The sequence below is a fragment of the Desmodus rotundus genome, chromosome 3 (assembly GCF_022682495.2).
Source record: "Desmodus rotundus isolate HL8 chromosome 3, HLdesRot8A.1, whole genome shotgun sequence".
NCBI classification, from domain to species: Eukaryota; Metazoa; Chordata; class Mammalia; order Chiroptera; family Phyllostomidae; genus Desmodus; species Desmodus rotundus.
In genome coordinates, this window is record NC_071389.1 from 127988178 (window position 1) to 128006265 (window position 18088).

Here is an 18088-nt window from a genome sequence, read left to right on the forward strand (position 1 = left end):
GGAAACTCAGGAGTCAAGAGCTCAGGCACCTTTCTTGGGTGGATGGAGGAAGCTACAGCCAGGGCTGGAACAACTTGTGAGTATCCTCTGGTTCGTCATGGCTATTAACGTTCCCAGTGCTCTCATTCACCGTAACCTGCCCAACAGCCCAATGGTGAAACGGACTTCACCTACAGTACAGATGGACCATCAAGTTCATCAATTCCCTACCCCCTTTCCCAACACTCCCCAAATAGCTAGGATTATGAGCTATCTACTGAATTTACAAAAAATATTTATGGGGACTTTTGGGTCAGATTGCCTGGATCTGAATCCCTGTGCTGTCCCTTACCAACTAGGTAATCCTGGGAAGTTAATTAACCTGTCTATGCCTTAGTATTTATCTCCTAAAATGATGAGGATCAAATGCAACCACAAAAATAAAGGGTCTCCAATAGATGTTTCCTTTATGTTATTTTGCAAATACTTCCTGCGTGGCACTGGGGATCCGTAAGATCCTTGCTAGCATAAGAGGATTAGCAGAAACAGATTTTAAAAGTCCCCTGTCGGTGACTCATACTGTTGTGCAACAGGCCTTAGGCTTTTGGAACACACTGGCCCCCTCTGCTCCGTCCAAGCATCCCTAACATAGCCTCCAGGCATCTCCCAGAAAACCAGCCCTCTTTCTGTTCACTTGCCAGGAGTTGTTATATAATCAGGGCAGACTTTGCGAGTGTAGCTTTTGTCCCTTTGAAAATTTAACAAGAGAAATAGACCAAATTACGATGCACTCGGAGCTGAGAGGAAGCTCTACCACAGCACGGAGAGGCATCTCACAGTCAATCAGAACACTGCAGCTCGTGACCCTGAAAGGCTCTTCGCCCTCCGAGGCTCCTGCTTCCATGCCAGGTGTCTGCTGGGAGGTGGTGGCAGGGGCAGTAGCAGCAGCTTGTCCAGACCCATCTGGTTCCTCACTCCAGTCTGTTCTCATATATTAACACATCTTATTTGAGTGTAACATTCTATAAACCTTCCCACTAGAAAAGTCATGTGAATGCAACCGAGACACCCCAGGGCCCACCATATGCCAGGCCGTTTTGTTCTTTTGTGTTAAGTAGAAGCTGTTAAGTCTCCATCTAGTGGCTAGACACCCCAAGAAGGGAAAATAAGGGAAGGTTCTGACCACCTGGGGAGTAAGAGGATATTTAATGTGCACAGTAGGTGTCTAGTAGGTGGTGCTGGTAAAAGCATGAGCAGCTGCTTGCCTGCATAATCACTCGCGTTTTCTACCTGGACTGAGTTTAACGGTCCTCTGGCTGGTGCACTGGAAAGTGCCGTTTCACAGGGCTCAAGGCGTGCGAGTTACTCCGGGCCCTGCTCTGCCAGGAAGGTTTCCCTGGTACTCGGCCTTCTCTGCCTTTTGTATCAAGGCAATCCTATTGATCCTATTCACGGTATGAGCTATGCCCGCAAGGATTTAACAGTTCTTACCAGGCTTCCCTTAGTCCCTGATGGAGCTGATCAAGAACGTCTCTCAGCCCCATTCAGTAGTTTCTTAGACTGTGCTACCTTCCATTTAGCCACTCCCAGTTCTTTAACTTCATACCTAAAATATCCATGTCAAATCTGTTACATGGGACCAGAATCTGGGAAACTGTGCAATGTGAATGCTCTGCACATTTTTGGTTAAAATATGGCCTTACAGCTTGTGACCAGGGACTAGCAGGCAGTTCAGACTCAACCCAAGGAGACGGGCACTGGCAAATTAACTTCTGGGAAGGGACCTCATTTTTCAACCTCACATGAAGAGAGATGGTGAGTTCATTGGGCAGGTCTGGGTGAAGTGAGGCATTAGGAAGCTCTTGCAGAAATCTCTGGAGTTCTGCTGCAGGCGGTCAGAACATGGGGATCCGCAGAATGACCTGCAGCCCATGGGCAGGAGCCCACTTTCTGCACTGGAACATGGCCTTCCAACATCTAACGGTTTGTCCTCTGCACTGACATCCATGCAAGGTCCTGGCTGTATGAGCCCGATGAGAAGGACACTATGATTTGTTGTTTTACCCTCATCCTCTCTAAGACTGGTTTCCAGGATGCTGTGCTTCCAATGGGTCTACACCAGGCCTCTCTCTAGCTGGGTCACTTTCCCCGTCTTGTCTTGCTGTCATCAGTGTGAAAGACTGCGTTCTACTTCTGGGTTGCAGAATGGTCCCCAATCAAAGCACTCTAGTTCCTCTTCCTAGTTGCAGAGGTTGAAAGGACAACTGAGGGTTAGGGGGGCCTTCATCTAGTAAGAGCTGAGTGAAACTTCCATGTTACAATAAGTCACCCATGCCAGGCCCTGAGTTAGGCACGCTGCTGACATTATTCCAACTTTGTTAAGTTTTTGCCAGGCAGTGCTGTGGTCCCTATGAGAAAATGTTAATTAACTTTTTAAAGCTCTTGTAGCCTGTAAATTGGAGAGCTGGGCTTCAAATCCACCCTTATCTGACCCAAAGCCCAGCCCCTGCTTTTCCCATTACAACACACTGCCTCCTCATTATTTCCATTTCCAGCAAATACAATCTTTTTAGCCATCAGTTTGAATAATTCAGACTGACAATCCCCTATTGGCGCATATTCCTCTGGGCTGTGGGAAGAAATTGAACCAGTAAACAAACTAAAAATATAATCTATCAAAATTATGTGTGTAAACCTTGTTTATAAAGCCTTATTTTTAAAGGAGACACCCCACACCTCCAAATCTTTGTGATTTCTGCTTATTTAGTGATTGTAACATGTTCATCCACAAACCAACTGCAATCCATGTCCACTAGGGGTCTCTATTCGGAAGCTGCTGTACACACTTACAGCACATACACCCGTGCACATTATACACACCCCTCCATGTGACACGTGTATTCCTCTTTGTTATAAGGGTTAGCTGCTTCAGTTATGTCCAGATGTGCTGTTTCTAGTTCGGCAGGCTTGCTGCGAGTATCACAGCACAGGACTTGAAACATAATGCCCTTGCTTTCAAATCTTGCTTTATAGTAGAAATAACACCAGTTCTGAATCCTTAGAAACATTATTAAAAATAAACAGCAGGGTATTTCAAAAAATTTTGACTCTGTATGAAATAAGACGAAATTAAAATATAGGACATTACTTTATAATGTGAGTCTTGTAAAATTATTTTTTAAGGTTAAGAAAACCAAATTTTTGTCTGACCCTCCAGCCTAGAAGGCTCTCTGGAATCCTACACATCATGATAATGGCAGGAGGAGGCTCTACCTGCTCCTCTGTCCTCACTCCTTTGGAAGACCCACTGCTTAACAGATGAAGCAACCTGGGGCCTAAAGCCTGCCCCAGGGAAGCAGTTTCCCCTATAACCAGAGACAGACCTCCAGTAACCGGATAATACATACCAAGGCTGACGGCAACTTCATCTAGGGAGATGGTAGTTTTCTCAGTTGACAAGGGGTAGCTTGGATAGCGAGCTAGAAACTTCTGGCACAGGAGTCCTAAACTTTTCTGTTTTCTGCTTGGCCTTCGCTTTTCAAATTTGTCCACAGCGCCGTTCCCAACAATGTGAAGCTACAGAGGGCAGACAGAAGGGAGGGGGAAGAGGTCACGGTTAACATTCTAAAGGACAAATTGCAATGGGCAGTCCTGGCAAGCTGGGGAGACATTCCAATCCATACCATCCTAGATTCCACTCAAAATACATTTCCTAAACTAATTTTCTTAACGTTTTACTGACTGCCTTCCCTGGACTAAATTTTTCCTCCTTTGCAATTTGAGGCCAACTCTATTGGTTAAAAGCTTAAACAATGAACAAGGCAGTCGTTTATAGGCTGCTAGTCTTGCAGATAGTGTGTGTGTTGGACTGTAGATCAGCATCACTAGGAACCTGTTAGAGATGCAGAGTCTCAGGCCTCATCCCAGACTTGATCTTTCAGAATCTGTCTGTTCATAAGATCCTGGGTGATTTCTACTGATATGAAAGTTGAGACGCACTGGGCTCCACTGTGTCATTAAACTGGTTTTGTATGTTTACAACTGACCAAGGGTTGATGGAACCGAACCAGAGCAGCTACATTTTATTCTTCCTTCTTCTTTCTTATTGCAAGTACACAAAACTAGTGTCCTTGTCTCATCAACCCACATCTGAAAAGTGCTGAATTCAGTCCCAAGAAAGTAAAAGACTTTGCAATAAGCAAATTCAAGGAGAAAAGCAATATGATTATCTCAATAGCTGCAGAAAAAAATTAATTTAACACATTTAACATCCATTCATGATTTTCAAAAAGGCCCTTAGAAATCTGGGAATGGACAACTTTATAAAGTATGACCATAAAAACCCAACTGCAGACATCTGCCTTAAAGAGAAAACCTTGGACGTACTCCCTTAACATCAGGAAAATGGTAAGGATGCTCCCGCGCTACCTCACATTGGAGATCCGAGCCTGCACACGAGGACAAGAAAAAGAAACCAAGACACAGGAATTGGAGAGGAATAAATAAGCCAATCTTCCATTCTGCAGAACACATGCCTGTTTACATGAAAAACTCAAGACTCTGACAAATTATTAAAAAAGTAAGAGAATTTAGCAACGCAGCTGAAAAGACAAGACTGCACTTTAAAGTCAGCTGCGTTTCTACACAATAGAAACAGAAAATGAATTAAAAAGATATGATTTATATTAGCAAAAAGAATGATATTGTTTTTAGCTGGCAAATATTTGTGTAAAATATTAAAACTTACAACTTAAACAGACTTAAAACCTAGATAAACATATTCATTGATAAATGGATTCAATATTATAAACAGGTTAGTTCTCAAATTAATCTACATGCAATGCAAGTACAATTAAAACCCAATATAAAGTACATAGGGATGAAAAAAGGGCAAAGCATACATAGCTCACATATGCTGAAGGAAAACACATTGAGGTTCTTGCTTTACCTGATGTGAAGGCTTACTGCAATATGGTGTGGGCCACACTGGCCAACGGAACTGAAGGGAGCCCAGAACAACGGATGCACACCCCAGTGGACCTTTGACACATGACAGAGTACCACTCACTCCAGGGAGGAGGAAGAACTGAGTAAATGGTTCAAGGACAAGTGGTTATAAGAAGCAACAAAAAGGGAAAAGACCGACACCAAACAGAAATGTAACATGTGTAACTGATAAAGGTTTAGTTTCACAAATACAAAACAAACACACAACAAACGCTACAAATCAGTAAAAATCAGCAAAGAACACAAATAGGTATTTTTCTTTTCATATATTTATTGATTATGCTATTATAGTTGTCCCATTTCCGCTCCTTCACTCAACTCCATCCTGCCCACCTGCTCCCTCCCACATTCCCCCCCTATAGTTCATGTCCATGGGTCATACTTATAAGTTCTTTGGCTTCTACATTTCATACACTATTCTTACCCTCCCCCTGTCTATTTTCCACCTATCATTTATGCTATTTATTCTCTGTACCTTTCTCCCCTCTCTCCCCCTCCCAGTCCCCTATTGATAACCCTCCATGTGATCTCCATTTCTGTGGTTCTGTTTCTGTTCTAGTTGTTTGCTTAGTTTTCTTTTGTTTTTGGTTTTAGGTGTGGTTGTTTATAACTGTGAGTTTGCTGTCATTTTTACTGTTCATATTTTTTATCTTCTTTTTCTTAGGTAACTCCCTTTAACATTTCATATAATAAGGGCTTGGTGGTGATGAACTTCTTTAACTCGACCTTATCTGAGAAGCACTTTATCTTCCTTTCCATTCTAAACGATAGCTTTGCTGGATAGAGTCATCTTAATGTAGGTCCTTGCCTTTCATGACTTCAAATACTTCTTTCCATCCCATTCTTGCCTGTAAGGTCTCTTTTGAGAAATCAGCAGGCAGTCTTATGGGAACCCCTTTGTAGGGAACTGTGTCCTTTTCTCTTGATGCTTCTAAGATTCTCTCCTTCTGCTGAATCTTGGTTAATGTAATTATGATGTGCCTTGGTGTGTTCCTCCTTGGGTCCAGCTTCTTTGGGACTCTCTGAGCTTCCTGGACTTCCTGGAAGTCTATTTCCTTTGCCAGACTGGGGAAGTTCTCCTTCATTATTTGTTCAAATAAGTTTTCAATTTTTTGTTCTTCCTCTTCTCCTTCTGGCACCCCTATAATTTGGATGTTGGAACGTTTCAAGATGTCCTGGAGGTTCCTAAGCCTCTCCTCATTTTTCCGAATTCTTGTTTCTTTTCTTTTCTAGTTGGATGTTTCTTTCTTCCTTCTGGTTCACACCGTTGATTTGAGTCCCAGTTTCCTTCGCATCACTATTGGTTCCCTGTACATTTTCCTTTGTTTCTCTTAGCATAGCCTTCATTTTTTCATCTAGTTTTCGATGAAATTCAACCAATTCTGTGAGCGTCTTAATAACCAGTGTTTTGAATTGTGCATCTGATAGGTTGGCTATCTCTTTCTCGCTTAGTTGTTTTTTTTCTGGAGCTTTGAAGTGTTCTGTCATTTGGGCCATTTTTTTTTTTTTTTTTGTCTTGGCGCATCTGCATCTGTTACTTAAAGGGGCGGAGCCTTAGGTGTTCACCAGGGCGGGGTAACGCTGGTGGTTGGGCTGTGACGCTGTATGTGGGGGAGGGGCCAAGAGGGAGCAATGGCGCCTGCTCCAGTCTCCACTGGATTTCAGTCACTCCCTCCACTACCCACAATCAAATTGGGCCCCTCTGGTGCTGGTTCCCGAGTGGGTGGGCTTGTGCACACTCTAGGCCCCTACAAACAGGTATTTCAAGAAGAGGAATATACATGGTGGCCAGCAAAGATAAAGCTTAACCTCATTAGTGACCCAGAAAAAGAACAAATGGATACCACAAAAATATACAACTGTACACACACAGCCTTGGCAAATATTAGTAAGTTTGAGAATTTCAAGTGTCAGAGAAGATGTGGATGAATGTATGTTTATATATTACGGATGGAAGCAAACAGCATTATCTTGGTTTTGAACATCCAATAACCTAGTAATTCCACTATTAGGTATATAACCTAGAAACTTTTTTGCTCACAGAATCCCTTTATATTCTTAAAAATTACCGAGGGAATATCTTTATAAAACATTGGTTCTTTATTACCTTTTGATAGAATATTTGGTCATATAAAGTATACTTATCATGTATGTAATGTCCTTAATACCCACAAATCTTTCTCTCAACCGACTCCCTAACCAGAGCGATCTATTAATTTACATTTGCCTACCTCACAGAGTAACCTCCCTCTTGAATTTGTATTTATCACGTCCTTGACATAGGACTCTATCCTATACATGTATATTCCTACATAATATGTTGCTTAGGCTTGTTTTGCCTGGGTTTTAGTCTTCTGGGACTTGCTTTTTTCCATCCATAAAACAAGTCCTCATCTCAACATCATTAGTTCAACATTGTTTTGCTATTATGTTGATGAGATGCTATAGGAACTTAACTCTGGTTTGTATAAATTAGCCTATGGTAAAATTGTTGTGTTGTTTTTTTTTTAATGTCATTTTGCTTCAAGTTGCAGAACCTATTGACAGTGTTAAGTGAAGATTTACTGTGTTTCCTAAGATTCGTTCAGGTTCTCGCCTGTAGCGGCAGTTCTCTCGTTTTTGTCGCTGTGTGATAACCCATTGCATGAATAAACCGCAATTATTTATCCATTCCCTGTTTATAACGGTCAGGGTGGTTTCCCCAACTGTGCTAACAGGAACTATCCTGCTAAGATGTTCTCGTTCATGTCTCCTGGTGAATGTGCACAGGAGTTTCTCTGGGGCGGTGGTTCTCAGTGTGTGACCTAATTTGTATTCAGTTACATGAAAGAATCTACTACTTCTACCCCTGCAATAAAGCGTATAAGCAGATTCAATTCATTTTGGTCTATAAAGTTCAAGTTCTAATTCGGGGCATCTTTTTCTCTTCTCTAGTCCCAATGTATTTATTCTGGCAATTTTTACAGATTAAAAATATCCACGAAAATGAGGAAAGTGGAAGAGAAGTAACATTCAAATCTGTGGGTAACCTTTCTGAGCAAGTCTGGGAAACTGTCTGATGGGGGAGTAAAATTATTGACAACTGATTTTTTAAAAGTATAGATATGCTGCTTATTCAGTAGCTCTGGTTTGCCATTGGACATGTAACTTAAAAATAACTTTAAAGCCCCAAACCAACACCGCAACATAAATGAGGATAATAAAATTTCCCAAGCCAAAAGTATTTAGACTAATGTTATTTTTATAATTGGAGTAAAGTTAAATCCACAGCAGCATTAAAAAAACCCCAAATTTTCTCATTAAATCTGAATTATTAAATATCACTGCTTAAAACTTATTTTTAAATGTGTACTGGTCAAGGGACTATCATAAAAAGAAAGCATTCATTGTGAAAAATGAGATAGAGTGAGAATTCCACTTCAGCTATCTAAAAAAAGGATATTAAGTTTAATACTGCTTTTGCCTCAATAGTAGCTAAAAATTTAGAACTCTGATTTTTTAATAATCAAGTAAAAAATGTAAATTCTATAAAAGCCCTTGGGAGCACAGCCTGTTTACCTGCAGAGAGTCTGCGAATGCTTCATCCTTGTTCTCAATGGGTCTGAACAGTCCCTTTTTCTTCTCCCAATCTCTTATGTCCGGGCTGGCAGCGCTGATGAGCATCTTCAGGTTAGCTGTGGGTGTCCAGGGTTCTGTCTGCTGTCTGTCGACAAGCTTAACTGGAGTGATGGGATTTCTTTCTGGAGTGAAGATTTTTTGCTTCGATAAGTCAATTGGTTCATTTTTTATTGGAGTCTTCGGGGCCATCCTTGATCGATCAACAAATACATTTTCCTATTTTAAAAAAAGATACCTTTTAGCAAGAATGAGAAAGGTCAGCTATCAGCTAGGAGAACAATTAGTTTTCACCATGAAGATACAAACAGAACATATGTTCAGGGCTGGAAAATGTTAGGGTAGGACTAATGAAAACAGACAGAAGGGTTCATGGGAATCAAGGAGAGGCTCCGATGAGAAACTGATTACAATCTGCTCCTCCTTTCACACATAATTTTCATGGCATCTTGTGCAAGAAGTCATGAGCGTACCTGATGCTTGTTATAATAGTTGGGGATGAGAAGGGCAAATGTGAGTTCAGTCCATATGTTCCGAAGTGCCATATTTTTAAAACACCATTTTATGAGTTTGCACTGACCAATGAAGAGCAACGATGCTTTTGTAGCTCAGTGTTCACCAGTGCTGATACAGCAGTTAGTAAGACCAATTAATGGAAGTGCATCCAACAAAATGTACATTTCAGGCAAACCCGGAGAGCTGTCCAATGCTGTTCCCTCAGAGCCCTTCTTCTCAAACCACCGTGGCGAAGGACCGGAGTTTTTAATTTTCTACCTCCCGCGTACATGATATGTGGTCGTACTTCACAGGACTCGTGTGCATCTCCCACACCATGTGATTCTCCACCTGAGTCTGCCAATCAAACTGACCTACAGCTTGTTCAGTAAGACAAGACCACTGATCACAGGCTTTGATGTCATGGGGACAATATCAAATTGCTGTAATTGATTCTAAGTGCTTAACTCTCAAGTTCTACTCTTAATTTTTTGCAGCTTGGTAATAGTTTGTGGAGCAGAACCTACCCTCAGACCACACTTTGAGTAGAATGCCTTAGATAATTATAAGATTAATGATGGGCCCATTATGTCCATTGTAAAACAGGACTGCATAGAGAGAACCCACAAAGTCCTGCTCTTCTTATAGCAGAATTCATCTCCAGGCAAGAGTGTCTTACATCATTCTGCAGATGGGGCAGGTAAATATCTGTCATTCATTCCCTATACAGGCATCACTCTATAGCTACTGCATGCTTGGATTGTGGCTGAACAGTGGTTTAAAAAGAACTACTTTCTTAGAAATGAGCAACATGTGACGAGGGAAAAGACTGGGAGAAACTAGAGTTTGTGTTAGCAACCCAACTCTTGTTCCTTGGATTGGCAGGAGCTGCCAGCTAGCCATGGTGAGGTTCTGTCGTCCTCCAGTAACAGGAAGGAAGTGGGTGGCGATGGGAGGGACGGTTTCTCCCGCCACAGCAGCAGTAAGCATCCAGCTGGGGGCCCCACATCCACCCACATCTCTTTACAATTTCCTGCTGGTATGCAATTCTGATGAAGTCTTCCGAAAGGGAGCCCTCCAGGGAAATTATTGAGTGTTTACTATGTGCCACATCATGTTCCACGTACTTTATGTATATTAACTCCTCAGCTAATCCTATGTCCTAGGTACTATTATTTTTCCAGTCTACAGATGAAGAAGCTGAGGAACAGAGAAGGTTAAATAACTTGCTCAAGGTTACATATAACTGCATTCGGTATACAGGTAAGTCATTGGTATGCAAGAAAGAACTGAAAGCAGGAGTTTCTGAAATTCTGCATCTAGAAATAAGCTTGTCCTGGGTGCCAGTCGGGAGGCAGTTATCTTTGTCACAGCTCCAACATTCAGCACCCAGCAGGCCCCACTAGTTTCTACGGAGAGCATTCTGCCACAGAAAGGCAGAATGGGGGAGCAGTTCTGCATGCAGGCTCCGGGGCCAGCTATTGAGCAGTGTGAGGATGGGCAAGTTCCTTCTCCTCCCCAGGCTTTCATTCGCTCAACTGAAAATGAAGTTCATAAAAATACCAACTGCAAGGGTTATGAGAATAGTTTCTGGCACAGAGTGAGCACGCAGTAAAACTTAGCCATTATCTTTTCCTGCTTTCCCATTCTTTATTACCATTCATTCTGACACTCGGAGTTAACACATTTTACTTCCTGGGTATATGTCTTGTCTCATTAATGAGACCATGCACTTCTGGAGGTCAGGGAGTGAGTTCCACGTGTCTCATTCCTCACAATGTTTGGCACAATGCCTAGCCCCATACAGGTGCTCAGGGAACACTGTGCCTTGATTATCGAGTTATTCAAAAAGGTACCTCTACAGCACAGGGTGTGGCCCAGGTTTGCCGAGGCAGATTCACCCTCCTTCTCTACGTCCCAAGGAACCTGCGGCCACAGGAAAGATGCGCTCCCACTTTGCTCCCACGGGGGAGCAATTCGCATAGAGCATTTCCTCCAACGCTTTGACATGTTTTCACTACAGTTTGAGTATTAGAGGTGCACCTTGACTTATGAAGTCATGTCCTGATTAACTGATAAGTTGAAAAATATCATCAGTTGAAAATGCATTTACTATACCTAGACTACTGACAATCACAGCCTTGCCTACCGTACCTGAAATGAGCTATGGCACTCACATTACAGGGATGTAGCCCTGTTCTAAGTTGAGAAGCTTTTGTAATTGCTTTCCTCTCCTTCTCACCAGAAGCAGGAGACCCAAATGGGCATTTTGTAGACATGATGGAATGTTAAAACACGAAATACAACATCCAAAAACACTGGCCATAGAGTACGGCTTGTTTAGCCTATGAGTGCAGGGCTGACTGGAGCCGCGGCTCGCTGCCGCTGCCTGGCATCCCTGAGAGACTATTGTGCCGCAAATCCTTAACCAGGAAAAGAGCAGAATTCAAGATCTCAAGTACATTTCCTACCAAATGCGCATCACTTTCACACCATTGTGAAGTTGAGTAATTGTAGTTGAACCATCTTAGGTCAGGACAATCTGTACTTAAAGTAGGAGGGAATTAGGTTACCTGGTAGGTTGTGACTTTATCACACCGTTACATCAAAAGAAGGGGAAAAAAAGCTTACCAAATTGTTTCACTGGGTCTCAGGTGGGCAGAAAGTCAACTGCTACCTAGCCACACCCTGCTCCATCTATCTGTTTATCCTGCAATCCTGACATTGTGTAAGGCAGTGGAAAGGGGACTGAAACAAGAATTTGGAAACCTGGTTTTTGTCTCAGCTAAGTATCTTTTTGATACTGATTGAACAAATTGTTCGTTCTGTCTGAGACCAAGTTTCCTGATCCATAAAACAAAGAGTTCAAACTAAAGTCTCTAGCTCCAAGGCTTTCCAGCAAGGCTGCTCAGCTGAGTGGCGGACACTGAGATGCAACCAGAACTCCTCAGAAATGAATGATTCATTCCCCTAGCTGCTGAAAGCAATGCCAACAGGAAGCCCTTAACTGCAATGCCTTGGCTGAAGCAGGCTGACTCATCTGGGATCATGCCCCTCCCCAGGAGGTCTGTACCTGCCTGGCTGGTAGAGACAGCACTGATAGGTAAAAGCCTGGCCCCTTGCGTGGCTCAGGACTACCCTGAGGGTCATCCCAGAACTCCCCATAGGGGAAATTCAGACTTCCATTGAAACGGTGTTGCAGATCTGCCTCTTCCTCTGTCCATTTCTGCTGCCTACCCTCCCTTTTGCCTCCCTTCTCCCCCTCACTGATCCCTAGGCCACTCCCTATAAACCTCCTGCACACTAAACTCCAAGGCACATCTGCTTGTCAGGAAATCTAATCTGCAACACCCTGGAAATCGCTTCCTTCCTTAGAGCCTAGAGAAAGTACTCAGGACACACATTCTCTAGTTTTCATCTGCAAATGAAGGTAACACTAGTTTATCTGCCATAGAGATACGTGAGAATCAGATCAGATAATAAAGGTGAAATCAGTTTGTAATCTGTGAAGTGCTATATAAATGTTCATCATCATTATTAATTATATCAGCATTCCGACTATGCTGTCTGCTGCCACAGAAAGGGCATGGTGATTAAAAGATCTTGGTTTCAGTCTTGCTTCTGTTTCAGATACAGTTTTGATCATGTTAACCTTAAAAAATATACAGTCATTAGCCTTGTCAAGGCTTTTGCAATATTGTGCTAACCTCTTTTCCAGTTCCACCTTATGCAAATTCCACATTTTGCCCCAATACTCCACTTGCTTTTCTTTCTTTTTTTATTGTTTTCTTTCTTTTTTAAAAAAAAAATTTTATTGTTATTCAATTACAGTTGTATGCCTTTTCTCCCCATCCCTCCACCCCACCCCAGCTGAACCCTGGAAGCAACCTAAGTGCCCATCAGCAAATGAGTGGATCAAAAAACCATGGTATATTTACATAATGGAATTCTATGCAGCAGAAAGAAGGAGCTTATACCCTTTGCAACAGCATGGATGGAACTGGAGAGCATTATGCTAAGTGAAATAAGCCACACGATGAGGGACAAATACCATACGATCCACTTGCTTTTCTTAAACCTGCCTTGCACTTTATCACATCTGACCTGCTGTTCACACCGTCACTTTGTCTTTCATGCCATGGGCTAAACCTGGCCGGCTGAAACCCTACCTATTGTTTACCTCTTGTGGCAAAGATGACCCACTAGGAAGTTGACCTAGATACTGACTAAAAACTCTCCTTCCCTCAAGAGCACACTGTCTAGAATGAGTAATCCACACTGGGGACTTCCCCTACTCATAGCCGAGGGACCCCTCACATTATCACAATGGGTTCTGATCCACTGCTTCTCAGTTACGTTGCCTTTCAGGGGCCAGATCAATGGCAGGACACCTACCTCACTTGACTTCACTGTAATGGTTACGACTGCTGACTGTTCTCTGCTCTAGAAAGCTGGTCAGTCCTCCTGAGACAGCGGTCTTTCTTGTTGGTTATCTTCTACTTCTCTGTTCCCTTGCAGCCTCCTTCACTGGTTCCTGTTTTTCCACTCTTACAAACCTCAGCCCTCCACTCTGCTCCACCTGCTGTTTCTGGGGTAATTCACCACTTTCATATACATGGTTTTGAAACCAACCTGTACGCTGATAATCCCCACATTTGTGTCTGGCTAGCACCTTCCATGAATTCCAAAGTCAGGCAACCAGCTGCCTTCTGCACATACTTATTTGCCTGTAATACACAGGTACAGGTATATGTATTTCAAATTGAACTCCCCTTCTTTCTTACCACTCCCAAAACAGATGAATGACCATCAAAAACACCCTGTGCCCACTAAGTCTAGGCATTGTCCCCTAATATACCACTCATTTTGACTTCTTTACTAGTTCCTTTCCTCTCTACTTGCCTCAGTCTTAGCCTTCATTCCTTCAAGCCCTACGCAAGTGTTATCTCCTTCACAAAGCCCTCCCAACAGCTCGATCCTTACTGCTTACCTCTTCATCTCAAATCATCCATTTTCTACTTTTGTCATGCCTAAACACACTGTAAACAACTTAGGAGAGTTGTTTATAATCCCACAAATGGGCACAGTACATTTGTGTGATCAAGTTGAAAATTCCTGTGTTTTAAAGTAAGTTTCTCCAAAAGTAGTAAAGACATGCATGTATAATACAGTACTTATAAGAGTTCTTGACCAGTCAAGAAAGATAAATGCTCTACAGGCCAACTGATCCATAGCAGCCTGTAGCAGGCATGGGGGCACACACAAGAGGCGACTGATCAATGTTTCTCTTTCTCCCTCCCTTCCTCTCTCTCTCTCTCAAAATAAATACATAAAATCTTTAAAACATGAATCCAGTCTTTATAGCAAAGAGTCTATTTTTCTGGGAACTGGGGCTTAATATTCCTGCACAGTATTAGCTAATTCCAATTTTGAGGCATCCCTCAGAGGGTTTTCAGAGGGAATAACTCGGCACCAATAGTTTGTGGCCATGTTTCTTAAATGCGCATACTTCACGTTGTTTCTCCTGCCTAAAATGTCCCATCTCACTCCTATTTTCTTGTAGGTTGGACATCCTCAACTAATGTTAGTTCCTCTGAAGCCTTCCAACTTTCCCTAGACTCCCCATGAATTCACTTCTTGCTCCCCTGTTCTGTGGGGGACACTTCATTGCCACTCCTATTACAGCACTTACCAAATCACAGTACAATTGGTTAGTTTTACAGGAGTCCCTGAAAGTCTCTCAGGTGACTGAGGGTGGGGCCCGCTTCCTACTCTTTGGGCTGTCTGTCGGTTTGCGCACAGTGTGAACAATGTGAGTGCTTCACAGAAACCCAGAGGGGGTGGTGCTATTTATTAGCTGCAATTTATGGAAGACAGAAACAGGCTTAACAAGGCTAGGCGACTTATTAAATCACTGTACCCCCAGCACCTTTGACATACATATCTGTTGAAAGACTGAATAAATGTATCTGTTTGAGGTGACAGAGCTAATAAATGGCAGAATAGAAGCTCAAACCCAGGTCTGACTCCAAATCCCATGTTCTCGCTATCCCTGGAAGAAAAGACAGACAGCAGCCCCTCCAAATATCCAGGCAGAAGCTCTCTGTTCTTATCTCTTGCCTTCTCTTAGAGAGGCAAGATAATTCTTGCTCAGACATTCCATTTCAAACATTTTAACCACTTCCCCACTGTCTTTTGCGGCACTTGTGCGGCCCCCCCCCCCCCCAATCTATTAGAATGCGAAAGCTCAACTGGACAGTTACTGATGCTAACTAGAGTAGAAGTGCCCTTGCTGAAGGCACTTGATAAAAAATTATTGACCCAGAAGGAAAAAAGTGGACACTGACTTCAGCTTTATATAAATGTATATGTATTTTTTCAAGGCTGTCCCATCCAAATAATTAAAGACAAAGTTTTGCTCTGAAACTCTCAAAACCAAAACTCTGCAACCCTGGGCATTTCCACCCTCATACAGCTTAGGTAATTTTTTTTTGAAAAGTCCTCTTTAAAACAATTATGCTTTGGTGTACTTGTTTTCCTAACAAAAATACATCAAATGCTAGGGGGAAAAAAAACTCCTACATGGAAAAGCATACAATTTCATGCCTGTCTAAAATTAATGGTTGTTAAATATTCTTCAAAGGGCCATATAACAGGTTCTTTGCAACCAGGCAGTTTCATTGTTGATGCTAAATCTAAAATTTAGACCAGATTCAATGCCCCAGGAAGTTGCTATGCTCAGATTTATAGGCAAAGTTTCTACATTCAGGTTTATTATATCTATTTGCCTGTGCCTAAAAATGCTTAGATATTTACTACTAAGAAGCTATTACAGCTTTTTGGTAGGGCACTGGTTGGTGAATGTAACCGTGTTGATGCGGGTATGGTGGTATTGCAATGGCCAGTTTACTTAGTAATGTTTCTTGAAGACACCACCATGGTTTTAAAAGTCACAGGGGTGCAAAAAAGGAGCAATGACTCAGTGCAAAACTACACCAGCAGTAGTACTGTAAATATTCAAAGAGTACATTGGTGGGCTCAGTCACTTATCTCCCTATATGGGTGAATGGAACAGCCTCTCGGAGCTCATTAATGGGTATAAAGAACATTTCACAGCACTTTAATAATCCAGCATTAGCCCTGACTGGTGTGGCTCCATTGGTTGGGCATCTTCCCACAAACTGAGGGGGTCACTGGTTCAATTCCTAGTAAGGGCACATGCCTGGGTTGTGGGTTCCATCCCCGCTGGGGGCATATACAAGAGACAACTGATCGGTTTCTCTCCTTTCTTCCCTCTTTTTCTCTCTTTCAAAATAAATAAATAAAATCTTTTAAAAAATAATCCAGTCTTTATAGCAAAGAGTCTATTTTCCTGGGAACTGAGGCTTAACATTCCTGCACAGCATTAGCTAACTCCAATTTTGACAACTAGAAATATTACATACTTTTGATTCCGGTGTCCAGCATATCATTGATTCATATAAACTGGTTCCAACACTACATCTAACCTAGCCTCTTTCCAAATATTATTGAAAAACTCAATAATATTTGGGATGCCTCCATTTATTTAAAAGAGTATATTTCTATAATGTTCATCATAATCATTAGGTTTGTAAAACAAATACAAGTGGCATATTGAAACACAACTGAATTACGCATCACCATCCTAAAAGCGTTAGACCTGAGTGCACCTACCTTGTGTGCATTTTCCCCATCTTCAATGGCAAAATCTAGTCTGGGCTGCCTGGGGTTGATCAGGTCTTTTAGTGTTAAACAATTTACTTCCATCTGTAATGCACAATTACATTAGAAAATGATTTTATAATTAGATGCTTTCTCCTCCAACAAAAATATCTATTTATTACTTGCTCATGAACATGAACTTCCCCTCCCTAAACTCATCCTGGGAATTTCCAGGAACATACCCATCTCCTCCCCCGCCCCCCACTCTCTAGAATGCACAAGAACGAATACAAACACTAATTACTGGAAACTTGGGAAGAAAATATCGACAAAAATAGTAATTTCTTATGAAAAGCAACAGAACAAAATAAAGTTACCAAGTCATGAAAGTGAAGGGCAAATCTGTCAGAAAGTACAGGGTCTCCTAGGTCAGTTAATTTTGGCGCAAAGAACTGGGAGGAATTCGGCTTTGAGAAGGTTTGAATCGGGAGGGAAGGAAACCTGATCCCTAGACCGAATCCATTCAGTTCTTAGCGCAGCCCCTTTCCAGGCTCCCAAGTAGACTCCAAGGAGAAACTCTCCCAATGAAGCCCCCAAATAGTGAGCAAAGATAAGTCCCCTCTACTGCCCGGCCGGCGTTAGAGCTGGAACCAGGACACCCCACGCTCGCCCTGTCTGGCGGCATAAATTCCTCGATTCCCCGCCAGCCGACGAGGGGAGAGGTGGCAAGCTGGCAGCATGACGTGAGGGTTCCGTTCCCCCCAAGTCCCGCCTGCCCGCTAGCGCCGGGGCTGCAAGCTACTTACTCCCGCTTTGCGAAGGAAGTTCCCTGCTTCTACTTGGACCTCCACGGCCCCACACCCGCGCGTGATCAGCGAAGCGAGGCGATCAGCAGCGGGGCGGCGACCATCGGGCGGGGAAAGCCAGGTGCGCAGACCCCAGCTCAGAATGCCCTGCGCTGGCGGAGACCCCGTGGCGTCCGGACAGCACCAGCGTCCCGACACGCCGACGGTGACTGCAGTCTAGGATTGCGGTCCCCGCTAAAACACCTCCTCTGGCGCCTTGAGGCCGAATTTGAGAACCCACCAATCAGCGCTGGCCTGCGGGGCGGCCCTGGCCTATCGCGCTGCGGCAGGGCCAGTGCTCTCCGCCCCCGCAGTCTTGGCGCTGCGGACCGCGCGTTTTGCCCACACCCGCCCAATTGTCGCCGCCTCGGCCCCCTCCCCCTTCCGGGTACCTGGAAACTTCGGGTCCTGGAGCCAATTCCAGCTGAGGACGCGGGCCTGGGCTGCCGCGCGGAGCCAAGGTG

General features: G+C 43.2%; 1 protein-coding gene across 2 annotated transcripts in view; it reads right to left on the reverse strand.

The window, feature by feature from the left end:
• Positions 1-17772, reverse strand: part of E2F7 (E2F transcription factor 7) — a 39255-nt gene extending 21483 nt beyond the window's left edge. For both annotated transcript variants that reach the window (XR_008426525.1, XM_024579734.3), the window contains exons 1-4: positions 17586-17772; positions 16792-16884; positions 8545-8820; positions 3387-3555 (exon numbers count right to left, since the gene is read on the reverse strand). Coding sequence is in view for 1 of the 2 variants with exons in the window: in XM_024579734.3 (XP_024435502.2) it covers positions 3387-3555; positions 8545-8820; positions 16792-16884 (538 nt within the window). In the remaining variant the exon portion in view is untranslated. The remainder of the gene's footprint in view (positions 1-3386; positions 3556-8544; positions 8821-16791; positions 16885-17585) is intronic.
• Between the last annotated feature and the right edge of the window lie 316 nt (positions 17773-18088).